Source organism: Xiphias gladius, chromosome 13 (genome assembly GCF_016859285.1).
Source record: "Xiphias gladius isolate SHS-SW01 ecotype Sanya breed wild chromosome 13, ASM1685928v1, whole genome shotgun sequence".
NCBI classification, from domain to species: Eukaryota; Metazoa; Chordata; class Actinopteri; order Istiophoriformes; family Xiphiidae; genus Xiphias; species Xiphias gladius.
The window spans coordinates 4,174,601-4,187,928 of NC_053412.1; the positions used below are offsets into that span (position 1 = coordinate 4,174,601).

Consider the following 13,328-nt stretch of genomic DNA (forward strand, 5'->3'; position numbering starts at 1 on the left):
CATTTTCGCTGAAGAACTCCCATCATTGGACAAATAACTGGCGGTGTCTGATACCCTTTTTGCTCTCTGGTTCACTCCCGTAAGTCCTCAAATGTAGGTGAGACGGGTCCGAATCGCCAGCGTCATACCACGCTGCCTCTGTTACTTAAGGAGGCCCCGTGGGCTGACGTCACATCTGTAGCGGCATCTTGCTTCGCCCGGTTGTGAAGAGCAGCTGATCCTGTCAAGTTCAATCTAACGGACGGAGATAGTTTCGTCCGGATTTCAACATACTGATCAGGGAGAGTCTGATTTCACCGTAGTCAATGAAAGCATTGCTCGGCCTGGTCCTTGAGGAGCTGGAGCTCAGATCCAGTGGGATCTGAGCTCATTACATCCTAAATAATCAGATTTACTAACCCCAGGTTTTAATACTCAATATTTTTTTTTTTTGGTCGTGTTTTATAGCGAGGCAAACGAGTGGGGTAGAGTTTGACAGGGAGGTGTTGGAGAAAGTAAAATGACGCAACCGACGTCTAATCCTCGCTTGTCCAACTTCGGCTGCTCCACCTCTGCCTGCCTCACCTTCTCCTGCTCCACCTTTTTGGCCAAACATGATACAAGACGTAAGGGCAGAAAATGAGACCCTTATAAGGTCATTTCAAAGGTTGGCGATAGATATCAACATTAACAACCGTCCCTATAAGTTCCCCCTCATTAAAACCCTAACGTTGACTCCGTTTTGCTCCCTGGAAATGCCAGAACTCCTCTGCACAGTGGAAAGGCTAGAGAAATGGCTGGGAGCCGAGGGCCAGAGCCCTCGGCCGCAGTTGGCAGCACCTTCCGCCACTGTGAGATGGGTGTTTGCCAGACCACTAGAGCAAGGCCTGCAGAACCCCGTCGCCATGTTAGCTGTGCTTGTGAACAGTACAGGGACACTTTCCAACAAATATAACCTTGTAAATCTAAGTGTCCATCTAATCTTACTGTTTGTAAGACACACATGAGCCCTTGAATGTTGCAATGCTTTTACATCTAACATCTATCGTTTTTGTTTCATATGTTTTTCCTGTCAAGACTTTGTGTGTAAGTTCCCTTGTATGTTTGCTCACCCCCCCAAAATAGCTGCATCCTGCGTGTGTGTGTGTGTGTGTGTGTGTGTGTGTGTGTGTGTGTCGTGCCCTATCACCTCAGGTGTGCTGATTGATTATTAACCCCTCCTCCCTCTGTTCTCCGTGTTTCAGTCTGCACTGATTTGAATGAGGACAGCTCTACTTGGAAGGATCTGAACAGAAATATGTCAAGGACAGTTTTGAACGCAAGATGTGAGAAACGTGTGAGTTCACTGACTCAAGGACTCGTTAACATTTGACTTGTGACTCTAGTTTTGTCTTCATATTCAAGGAAAAACACTTTTTTCTCAGCATTTACGGTCAAAAATGCGTAATCCCGGATCACTTGCATCTGCAGCTGCTGACCTTGATGTTGGATTTCAGTGTTTATATTTTACAGAATATCACTTCTTTATATTAGCTTTATATATTAGCTGTAACTGGAAGGCTAAGTGGTAGACAGGAACAGTGGCTTTGGCTGCAGCTGCTTGTTACCGTTTGAATGCTTCAAGTCACAGACGGCGTGGCTCGGTTTCACTGGGCGCTCAACCCTGCGTTTATCTTTTCATTCCCTGTTTTTAGCTCGGTATGTCTTGGTAACTTGCATGTGGCTACCTGAGCTTATAATCACTAGAAAATACTCCACTGTGACTCTCCATGTACCAGGTCTGATAATGATGGTCATCTTCTACGTGTTGGTGTCGGGAATCGGCATCTGGGCGTTCGTAAATTCCACGGAGATGGAGAAACACGCGCTCAGTGGACGGGTTGAAGTTTGGGTTTTGGCCTAACCGGAGGGTCAGCTTTGCAGTGGGACTCTTCACAATGACAGGTGAGTTTTATCGTCAAGCAGATGCTTTGCATATTTGCACACTAAAACTATTTACGTATGTAATCAAATTGTCTGTAGCATGTTGTATGATTATCGTTCTTATTCTTTGTTTAAATTGTAACGTGGCAACATCTTAATCCCATTATTTAAACACTGAAACACAGTGAAACCGAACTGACTTGACCCAAACTGCACTAAATGAAACCATCTCAAGCTGAAAGGCATCTTCCTGTTATGTTTTAGTCTCGAATTTGACCTCGTAATGGGTCTTCCCGCATGAGCGAGGAGAGGCGGCCACGCTATTGCCCATGCTGCTCCTGCGCCTTACCCCAACTGCCTATGCCGTTGCTGGCATGGGAGCTATCGCCGGTGCTGCACCGTCATCCGCTGACTTGTTGCCCGTGGGCAGCAACCTCATCTTCACCACCGACGTCTACGAGATCATTAGACATCAGGTACAAAGAAAAAGTGGTTAGAAAACAGATGCGTGGAAACCACTTGTGGATGAAAAGTAAGGCTACAGCCAGTAGCTGCTTAGCTTAGCTTAGCTTAGCTTAGCATAGCATAAAGGCTGGAAATTGGTGAAAGCATTCTGTTTACACTTGCCCTGTGAAAAGCTTTAAAAAAGTTGTCCATCAGACATGAATTTGCTTGCTTTATACTGTCATTTTGACATTTCAACTGAAATACAATTTGGTCTTTTCTCTAGACATCAGCTGCAGTGGATGGTTCGCTTCTCCATCATGGTTGTAGGCATTGTGGGAACATCCCTAACCTACACTGGACAGCAGCATCATGGCGGTCTGGTTCCTGAGCTCAGACCTGCCCGACACTACAACTGATCTTTGTGATGAGAATGTGATGTAGAGAGTTGGTGCATTTCCCCGGTACGGTGCTGGACTTTCAAGACCACCCGCATGCTGTCTGCTCTGGTCTCCATGCTGCTGTTTTCATAAGTGGCTTCACTCACACTGTTTTTAACAAGGGGATCCTTCCTGGGAGGTGGGACGTGTTTGAGCTGAAAGCCCAGAGAGCACCAGCAGATGGCGCCAGAGAGGGTGGTGGTGGTGAAGAGACCAATTTTAAAAATGAAAAAGAACCGGTGCTTGATACAGGCTGCCAATTCAGTTTCCAAATGGCGTTATTTTCTTTTCCTAACATAGACGCTAATGGCAGGATAGAGATCAGAATCTCAAGGAAACAGTAGAACTAGAGGGAAGGATGAGATTCCGATGGCTGGTTACTCCACAAACATCTTTAACCACATTTCTAACTCCTCAGCATTTCTGCTTCCGCAGACGTGATTGTCAAAGAAGCAATTGATCTATACATAATGATTCAAATGCACATTGGTTATAGCAATGTGCGTTATTTTTATTGTACTATTTTATTATGTAAAATAAAAAATGTCAAAGATTTCATTACTTTTCATATAAATTGACATTACATTGTCAGTCTTTTTATGAACTTTATTTTAAGTATTTTATAATTTTTTGTTGTAAGACCAAAATGAGCTCTGAGAAAAATTACAACATTAAAAAGAAATCTGAGTTTTCTTCACTTCATCATAACTGCTTTATAATTGCATTGAGAGAATCACTTTCTAAGTTTGTGTGAATGGAAAAAAAATTCATAACACAAATAATGGGGATTGGTTATCCAAAGTTATCCTTTGTTTCTTATTTCATGTTTATTTGTGTAGGAACAAGTGTATAAGCATGAACCAATTCCACATACCACAGCATTTATAGCTTTTTTTTTTTTTTTTTTTAGCCAAATTCACAATGTCCATCCCTAAGGGGGGCTTTAAAACACACAATGTCAACAATAAAATACATACAAAACAGCACAAATAACTTGCAATGATAAAAATGACCTTAAAACTCAATGATCAGATCAGTCTAGTCCAACCAAGGTCAGTACACACTGTACATAATGGAGTCATAATCATATTAATCATGCTCATATTTAAAACGCACAAAACAAGTACAAATTACATCAGGAAATTTGCATCTTGTATCAAGCATTGGCCCAGAGGCTTGTGTTTTCCGTTTTGAAAATCAACCCCTGGTGACGGTGTTTCCTGGGCTTTCAGCTTGAACCCGTCCCGCCTCCCAGGAAGGATCCCCTTGTTAAAAACAGTGTGAGTGAAGCCACATTTGAAAACAACAGCACGGAGACCAGAGCAGACAGCATGCGGGTGGTCTTGAAAGGAAAGCGCTGAAAGTAAACACCATCCTCCACAGTGCAACCTGGGAAATGGAGGATAACGGGGAGGCCTGACAAGGGCTCTCCGCACAACAGCCTCATCAGCATTGCAACAAGGTAGCCTGCGATCCCCCTGTAGCTGTTGGAGACCTTGGGGAAGGGGATGCAGATCAGTTGGGGGGGAATAAAATGGTGTGGGTCAGGTCTGAGCCCAGCATCCAGACTCTCTAAGATGCCGTCGTCCAGGTAGGTGAGTGATGTTCCCACAAGCCACAACCACTATGAAGAGATGAGCCGCTCACTCCAGCTCTTTATCTCATTCCTAAAAAGAAGACTATATGATACTTAAGTGAGCATTCATACCTCAATAAAATAAGGGGGAAAAAATTTCCAATACAATATTGCCACTTCCACAATCCTGGTTGTCGTACCTGACTACCTGATGGTCTGGTAGATGCTGGTGGGGAAGGTGGTGGTTGCATATAAAAGGAAAGAGTCAGCGGATGATATCACTGGTTGGGGTAAAATGCTGAAGGGTGATGGGCAACGCCACGTCCCCCCTGGCTCATATGGAGAGGGAGACCCGTATGAGGTTGCACAAAATGGCATTAGGAGAGCATTAGCACCAACCCAGAGTCACCTACGCACATTTTCACAAATGCCATGACATTTTAAAGTTCGATAAAATTAAAATGAAAAAAAAGAAAGAAATTAAACAAAAATAGATATGCACTTCCAACCTGTATTAAGACATAGATAGGACACAAGGGGTCACTGTTTTTCCTTGAAACTTTTTTTTTTTAATGTACATGCAGGTTCGTGCTCAATTCAATTCACCTCGCAGGTTACCAAGGCATATAAATATAAGTAATACATAAATGTATCCATGCCGTGTCCACTGTGCAAACTGATTTATCAGTGCATTATTCAGATTATTTAAGAAAGATTTATTTTGGTGTTTTGGCGATCAACTGGTTTTTACAAACTCCATGGGAACTACAGAGAACTAAGAGTGTTCAGGTTAGTCCAAATCCAAAACAATATGCAATTTTCCACTTTAGAGTGTAAGTGCTAACTATAAATTCTATAAAAGTTTATTATTGTTGTATTTCGTATATTCTCTGTAGGAAGCACCAGTGCCTCTTGGAGGAGGACCATTCTACAGGCGGACATCTTTCCTGTGCTGAGGCGCTGACGTAAGATACAAAGTATTTTAAATTGTTATTGACGTTGTTGTTTAAAGCCTGAGATAGAAAGCTTGTCACCAAAATATTAAGAGTAAGCAGAATATAAAGAAAAAGAAGTCCAGGAGTAGAGAGAGAGGTTCCTGTGAGACCAGCTTGCATCTAGATTAGTCTCACTCAGAAATCAAAGCTTGTCAATCTTGACCTTTAAAACTTAAGAGATCATGTTGTCGTAAAGATGACTAGTGACAGGAAAAGTATACACAAAACTACTGAATGTAGTGATTGTTTTTGGTACCCTGATATAATTGAAATAGATTGTAACTCTAAAAAGTAGCTCAGGAGGAGGAAGTAAATTATTTGGTTTATTCAGTATTTACACATATATTCTTAGAGAATATTCTGGTGACAAGCTTTAACCAACAACTCTCACTTTCAACAATTTAAAATATTTCTGTATCTTGTGTTGGGGGAAGGAGAATATATGATGTGCTAATAAATGTCTGTAAGATGGCAATTATTGTTGGTTTAATTTGCCATAACCCCCTGCTTCTATCTCTCCAGAACATCGGGAGGGGACACGGCCCCCTCCCTCACCCACCACCGTGGGACTGCATTTTGGTGCTCCAGGTACTGGCAATGGACAGGATTCGAACCAGACACTGCACCGGTGGCGCCTTACGGTCGCGAACAATCCCACCACGCCACCGAGTCCCCTTTGCATTGGGAGTTTGTTACGGAGGTCTTTTGACGCTACACTTTGGGTTTTGGACTTCAAAATTCATTGAGTGGCTTGGGATCGAAACCATGTCCTCAAAATACCAGGAGAGATGTCTAACCCCTTACGCCCCTAAGGATCAAACCAACAATCTCTCATTCTTTAGTATAGCTCTCTAACCCACTGAGCAACTGGCCCAGACACAATGACGGTAGCATTTTCAAAGCTTTTCAGTTTTTCCTCCGAGTGTTGTACTTTAAAACTCATCATGCTCCCTGGGGTTTGAACCCACAACCTCAAAATCTTCAGACAAATGCTCTAACACCTTGAGCCACCAGGTTAGAAACAATGAAGTTATGGTTCTTAACAGTTTTCACTCTTTCATCTTGGTGTAGGACCTTAAAAGCAAATAGGTACCCAAGAGTTGAACCCACACCCTCCCAATCTTTGGAGAAGTCCTCTAACCCATTGAGCCACTGGGCTAGTGAGTCTTGTAACACCTTGAGCTACCACGCCTTCCCTTTGCTTGCCTCCTCCTTGAGAGCTTTTGAATCATCACTTGGGATGTTGGCTGTTGAGATCAAACCTATGTTCTGATAAGATACCTGGAAGGGCATCTACACCTTGAGCCACTTGGACTTCTTCTTCTAGTAAGATAATCATAGTAAAGAGTAGGAAGGCAAGACTTGGGCAGGACTTGATGGAGTAATATCAACTTCTGAGGATGCATTTTATTACATTAAGCTGCAACTGTAGTTGTACCTTTCCAAAGTTTATTTATCTAAGAGCTCAAACTGCTGATTTGTAGGAGGGATCTTGCAAAAACCACCACTCGAAGCGACCCTTAGCTTTCTCAGTGGCAGCTTTCAGAGCTGAATTACAAACCCCGCTAACATTTCATTCATCATCCGATACCCCTTGAACATAAAGAATAAAAAAAAAAAAAACTGGCATTGTTTTACATGAGAAGAGGAATCTTTGCTGTCTTTATTTTCTTTTTGGATTTTGTCCGTGTTTTAGGAAGAGTGATGACTCGAGACTCCCTCCTTGTTTGGGTTGATTGACAGGTGTCCACTGAAATGCAGCTTAAAGAGATTCATGTCCACGCACTGAGAGAGAGACAACGCCTGTGAATGTCCCAAGTAAATGTTAGTACATCTTGCCAAATGTTTTACTTTGTTTGACCAGAGGAGGTTCAAAAGTGGCCCAGGGGGTTCTGAGCCATACCTTGCTGAGCTACTCGCGAAGCTTGCATCAGTTCGTAATTGCCTTTATCGTCCGCATTACTGAGGAGAAAACATGGAAAATGCTCTTTATCAGAAACCCCAGATTTGATCCCACCGCCCTCTAGTTGTTAGTGAGCTTTCTACCTCAGTTATTCGTGTTCAAGCCACATCTGCAGCTCATGTTGCTGAGCTATTCCTTATGTTAACAGTCCTAGTCATTTTTTTTGTCCGGTTACCTATTTGTTCCTACACACTATTAAATCAAAACACGGAAATGTTTTTTAAAAGCAGCTCAGATTATCATGGCTGTTTCATCCACGGTTAGAAATGAACAGAAAGCTGAAGACCATTGTAAACAATATCCATTTATTTAGATATTCCAGAAATATTCTGATATAGTTCATCTTTACTGTAATTTTGCACAAAGAAGACATAATTTGACACAGACACGTTACATTTAAAGGGAACTCTGATTCAACAGTTCGGCGGCCATCTGACTGAAAACGCCGATGCTTCTTTGTACTCCTTTACTTTCAAACCTTGAACTGTGCAGTAGAGGAATATGGCATTGATGTAGAAGTATAGCGTGTTTGTTATGGATGTGAGATAGATATGTTTTGTGGAATTTGTTGTGTTGACACGGACGTGGAGGACGGGAGAAGAAGGCATTACGATTTGGCAGTGAGATTTTATTTAACTTAAATATTTGTTGATTGATTTGTTGGATTATACTCCTACAGGACACCCCCCGCAGAATCTGCATTAAATTTAACTGTTGTAGTCGGTACACAATCTCTATGTAACCCAGTGATTACAATATTTTCACAAACCGTGACACAAATAGTCAAAAGAAAGAATGTTAAACACAGAGAAGCAGCTAATAACGAAACACTCACAGTGGATTGGTGTGAATTATGGCACATATCAGCATCTGCTTTAGCATGATCCTTATTACTGTGGATATCATAATAAATCTGTTTGAATGTGATAAGTCATGAATAGGGCAGATAAGGTTAAAACTGGTATGTTTCACATACAAAGGAAATGTGTGTGATCCTAACAAATAGAGTTAGAGTTTGGAAATTCAGATAATTTTTCAAACCTTGCCTACAGTTATGCCACTCTATGTTTTTCCCCTCACACACGGCCATGGGTTACAACAAATTAAAGGCTCAAATATGCTCTAAAATGCATTGCAGGCAGGCTGGTCGTAGGCCTGTTTGTCCTAGTTCCCTAAAAGTGGACAACTCGGAGGTATGTGGTTTTCACTGGACAGAATAAATTCACTTAAACAGACATGTTGATATTGAACGGCATGTTACTATTTTCTCTGTTAAGGCATGGAATGATCAATGAGGTAACAGCTATCTACTGCATCTGTCTTTCTGCCCCACAGGTCTGAATATAAGACAACGTCATGGACACAAACGGAACAACGTGACCGGCACTGCGACATCAGGACGAGTGACGGAGTCTTGTGTAAATGTTATATGCGTTTCTTCGAAGTGCTATTTTCAGCTGATGCAACCTTGGAGAAACATGAAACACAGTATGAAGATACAGTCTTTGGTCACGAATAAAATAACCTACTGAGACACCGAGAAGCAAAATATACACTGTAGAACTGTAGTAGTTGACGGGACGTGTGTTCGACATTAGTATGGGCACAATGAGAGCTGTCAGCTGTAGAAAACGCCCAGGACTGGTTGCCCTACCACTGGAGCCAGAATCTAGAGCTGCATTGAAATGTGCACTGAACAAGTCAGCGGTGGTTTTCATTGGGTGAGACGATTTCCCATGCAAATTCACTAACGCCAGAAAAAAAACAAAAAAAAAAAATACAGATGGAAAACTCATTCAAAGATAATACTACTTAACTTAAAGGCGTATTCCAGCAATTTAATGTCGTTTGATAATTTCCAGTGTGTGTTTTACCAGGTGTCTATGTGTTCATCTACTATAAGTATTTCTATTGAAATGATTAGAATAAATTCATTTATACATCAATATATTTAAATGTGTAATTTACATATGCAATTTGAAGGTGATTTAAATGCACAAAATTACATGAATTTCACCAGGGTCAAAAGCTAAGATGGTGGTTACTGCCACTCTGCTAAGCTGGTTAGCTTTAGCAGGAGTTTAGCAGTTTGTTGGTTTGGTTTTTTTTTCCCCCATCATGATTGGATTTAGCCACAAGTCACGTGGAAAATAACAAACTGATCCACCAAATGAAAATGGACATTTCCGTAGTAGCTGACTGGCCCTTTGTTTCTAGATTACCAAGGCAAAGTGCAGTTTCCCCACCGCCTTTACTCTGAATGTCAAGAGGAGCTTACCCTTCGACGGGAGTACTACTCAGCCTGGGTAAACTCTTTTATAATGTCCTCTGCGTCTTTTTAAAGCCTGAGAAAAAAAAGCCCACGGTGTCATCAAGCTTTTAAATTGACAGTAACTGCAGAGCCCAGGAACAAAACTCCGGAAACTACACTCCCGCCGCGATACAAAACTCCAGAGACTACAGGGCCGGAGTGCGGTTTTCTGTGGTGAGCAGTACTCCCGTTGAAGGGTAACACCCCTCTTGATTCAAAGTTAAACTGGTGGAGTGGCCCTTTAAAGACAGTTCCTGAAATACAACGAGTAGCGCTGGATTTAACCGAAACTTCTGTCCCTTTACTCCTGAAAGCTTCATTTCAAATTTACTTGACTTGTTCCGTGAACATTTTTACAGTGTAGTCGACATATTGAAAAACTCAAAATAACCTTTTAAAATATAAAATCTCTAATTTCTTGCTCCTGTTCCATATGATCACATATAATGTTTTAAATACATATATTGTATCGTATATATACTGTATAACACCTGCTTCATTTAAAAAAAGGCCATCACCCCCCCTCCAGCTTTAGAATGGCTCTTAATATACTGTTCATACAAATTCTGCATTTTCCCTCCTTGGCAGCATTTTATACAAATTACAGCATCTTCTTTTTAAATTTGTATAGATCTCCTCAATATAGATATCTGTAACATTCAAATCGACTAGAAGCCTTAATTAGTTAAATATCAATCCTTTTCCAGTTCTGATCTTTCATAAGTCAGTATTCATCACCATTATTAATACTATGTATGACATAAAATATAGCTTGAAAAATAAATCTTTTGATCTCGGGGTGAAATAGCTGGCACAGACCGACGTAAAACATCCGGCGTCCGAACGCAACTGTTGCCGTGATGGAGATGAGCAAATAAGGTCGATTTGCTGCTATAATATACATTCAACCCTCAGGGTCATGTGGCCTGAAGAACGGATGGGGCACAATGATGATTTTGATGTCGATATCCAACACTGAAGAGACACAGCAGGAGGCCGACGGGCAGAGGAAGGAGTTTCGTACATTAAGGAGGGACACTTGAAGTCAAAAACTTAAGAACTAGAGCGAGGAGAGAGCAGTTTGGTTTCAGGGGAAAGCCGAGGGGAGAACAGAAATGGCTCTTAGGGTCTGGGCGAACACTGAGGGGCTACAGACAGGCGGTGGGTTATCGCCACACTTGAAGAGGCAGGGGTAGTTGTAGAGAGAGAAACAGAAGCCCGCACTTCTCCTGTTTGTACCTTAACTTCTTTTCAAACGCACGCTTTACTTTTTCCGTTTCTCCTCTTAAATGTTTTGAAATCTACGCCACGCAGCCTCCCCGTCATCTGCACCCTGCGGGTATCTGTATGGCGTTCGGCTTGGGTTACAGATAGAACAATTACAATCCACCTGTCACCCCACTCACACGTGGGACTCATCCAGGTCCAGGTCGACGGGGGAGAGGGGCAGGGGCGACCGGCGGGGCGACCGGCGGGGCGACCGGCGGGGCGAGGGAGGGGACAGCAGCGGGGTGAGGAGGGGGTTCTCTGTGCCGTCGTCCTCGCTGAGCCGCAGCAGGGCGTTGCTGCGCGGCAGGAGCGCGGTTGTGTCCTCGTCCCCGGGGCTCTCTCTGATCCTGGACGGCCCCGGAGGAGGCGGAGGGAGAAGCGGGGTTGGCGGCAGCGGGGGCGGCGGCGGGGGGCCCGGGGCGGGCGCCGTGCCCAGCACTGGGAGCGGCGGAGGGAGAGGAGAGGAGGTGCGGGACAAGGGGAGAGGGGAGCAGGTTCGGGAGAGGGGAAGCGGGGAACAGGTTCGGGATGGGGGCGTTGGGGTGGAGGGGCGGGAGATGGAGGGAGGAGGGGAGAGGCTGCTGCGGAGCCCCCACTGCTCTCTCTTCTCCTTGCTGCTTATGGCTGGAGGGACCTGGGTGAGAATAGACCTTTTGCCTGTAATTCCTTGTCCAGTTGACATTGCTGATAAAACCACATTTAAATTACACTCATCATTTAATATCGTCATTTTGGTCGGAAAGTGACCTGCTGGGTCAGTTTACCCAAATTTCAACAAGCAAACATACATTATTTTACCCAGACTCCAGTGGTTGGTAGACATGCACATCGTTTTTCCGTAACAAGATTTTAAGATATGCATCCCTGAGATCTCTGCCAGTGTTCAAAGTTAAAAAAAATAAACAAACCAAATTAAATTCAAAAGCACCACCTCTTTCCCGAGACAGTGTTCACGTCAATTTGGTACTGTAGTTCCAGTAAAACCGTCCACATTGACGTCTTATAAATGTATCCATTTTCTAGAAAAATGCATTGTTGTTGGATTTCTTTAAAAATGTCATTGAAACAGCACAGTACCGGGACGACCAAATCAAAACTATCTGCGTGGCTCGATACCACTGGAGGGCGTACACTGGAAAATGCGGTTTTGGTGAACCAACCTTGTAAGTACTTCACTGGTTTCCAGCTCTCGAGCACTTTGTCAGGACATAACTCATCTATTCACAATGTAATCTTCAATTGTGATATTCATGTTAGGAATATAGTTTTTTTTTTATGAAACAAAAATCTGTTTCCAATTTTAGCAGGTCTGGCAGCAGTGAACATTTGGAGACCAATCATGTTCCACTCTTAAATAAACAAACAAGACATTATGAAATAAATGATCAAATGAATACATATATGATATATACCATGAAAATAAGGTAATATTTATTTGAAGTCAGCTATTAAATGTCATTTCATCCCATTTCTTTTCACCATAACGACGTTTTTGCAGCTTTTTTTATTTCACCCAAGAAGTTTTGATTTAAAAATGTCCTTTTCCCTAAGACTGGCTTTTGTTTCATAACACCACGTCTCCCAGTGATCAGGAAGTCTGTCAGCGAAGACGGACGGGACAGAACCAGTCATACGATTCGCTGTTCACTCACTCAGCCAGGCGTAGAACTGGTTCTGCCCTGTTTGTTTTGATCGACAGACGAGGACTTTGTGGTGAAAAGTGGGGCTATGAATGTTCTTTAAAATAAAGTGGACTCTGGATAAAGGACATTTTGAATTCAAAACTGCAGGAATTAAATACAAATGACCTTCAATAAACTTGTGAATGGATAAAATAACACTTAACAATAATAATGATGAGTTTTTAATTGCATTGGTTTTTCTACATATTTTGTCTGTATTTGTCAATATGATCATTTATTCAATAAAGGTATTTTTTTTGTTTTGTTTTTTTTAAATTGACCCCTTTCAAGTCTCCATATGAACAGGACAAGCAGTCTCCGAAACGCAGGGATGCACGGATTAAGGAGCCAAAATGAATTGTTTCAGTTACATACCCGCCCCTGCTCCAGTGGTCTCTCTGCTGGTCCTACCTGTGTGTTAGCAGGGCTGTGCAGGTCAGCAGTGACTGTGGCTGAGGAGGCGGAGGGCACCTCCAGCGCGGGGGACTTGGAAGCGGCAGGACTGGCCTTCCTGCCCTCGGCCGGAGGGTCCACGGCGCTGGGAGTCGGGGACTTGCTCATCCCCGCGGCAGGCGCCTGCTGGCCTTGATTCTCTGTAAAGGTTACTGACCTCTTTTGGTCTCCATGCGCTGTGGGCACACACGCACGCGCACGTGGTCAAAACAGAGACGACGGCGCCAGCTAGCGACTCGTTAAACACATCAGCACCACCAAAGAGAGTGGAGGCAGGGATGGGATGGGACAGG

At 43.0% G+C, this 13,328-nt stretch overlaps 1 protein-coding gene and 1 long non-coding RNA gene across 5 annotated transcripts in view; one reads left to right on the forward strand and one right to left on the reverse strand.

Moving 5' to 3' along the window:
• The first annotated feature begins 1,203 nt into the window (after positions 1–1,203).
• Positions 1,204–3,362, forward strand: LOC120798178. 4 transcript variants are annotated; one of them, XR_005708629.1, is made up of 4 exons: positions 1,204–1,315; positions 1,758–1,923; positions 2,167–2,434; positions 2,633–3,362. It is a non-coding gene; the product is annotated as an uncharacterized LOC120798178 (long non-coding RNA). The 4 variants fall into 4 exon arrangements; XR_005708628.1 differs by having other exon boundaries at positions 2,167–2,378; XR_005708630.1 differs by having other exon boundaries at positions 2,205–2,378.
• A 5,773-nt stretch (positions 3,363–9,135) lies between these two features.
• LOC120798371 (protein unc-80 homolog) overlaps positions 9,136–13,328 on the reverse strand; it is a 42,322-nt gene continuing 38,129 nt past the window's right edge. Inside the window, exons 58-59 of the mRNA XM_040142622.1 lie at positions 12,994–13,211; positions 9,136–11,534 (exon numbers count right to left, since the gene is read on the reverse strand). Of these exons, the coding sequence (XP_039998556.1) occupies positions 11,034–11,534; positions 12,994–13,211 (719 nt within the window). The 3' untranslated portion in view covers positions 9,136–11,033. The remainder of the gene's footprint in view (positions 11,535–12,993; positions 13,212–13,328) is intronic.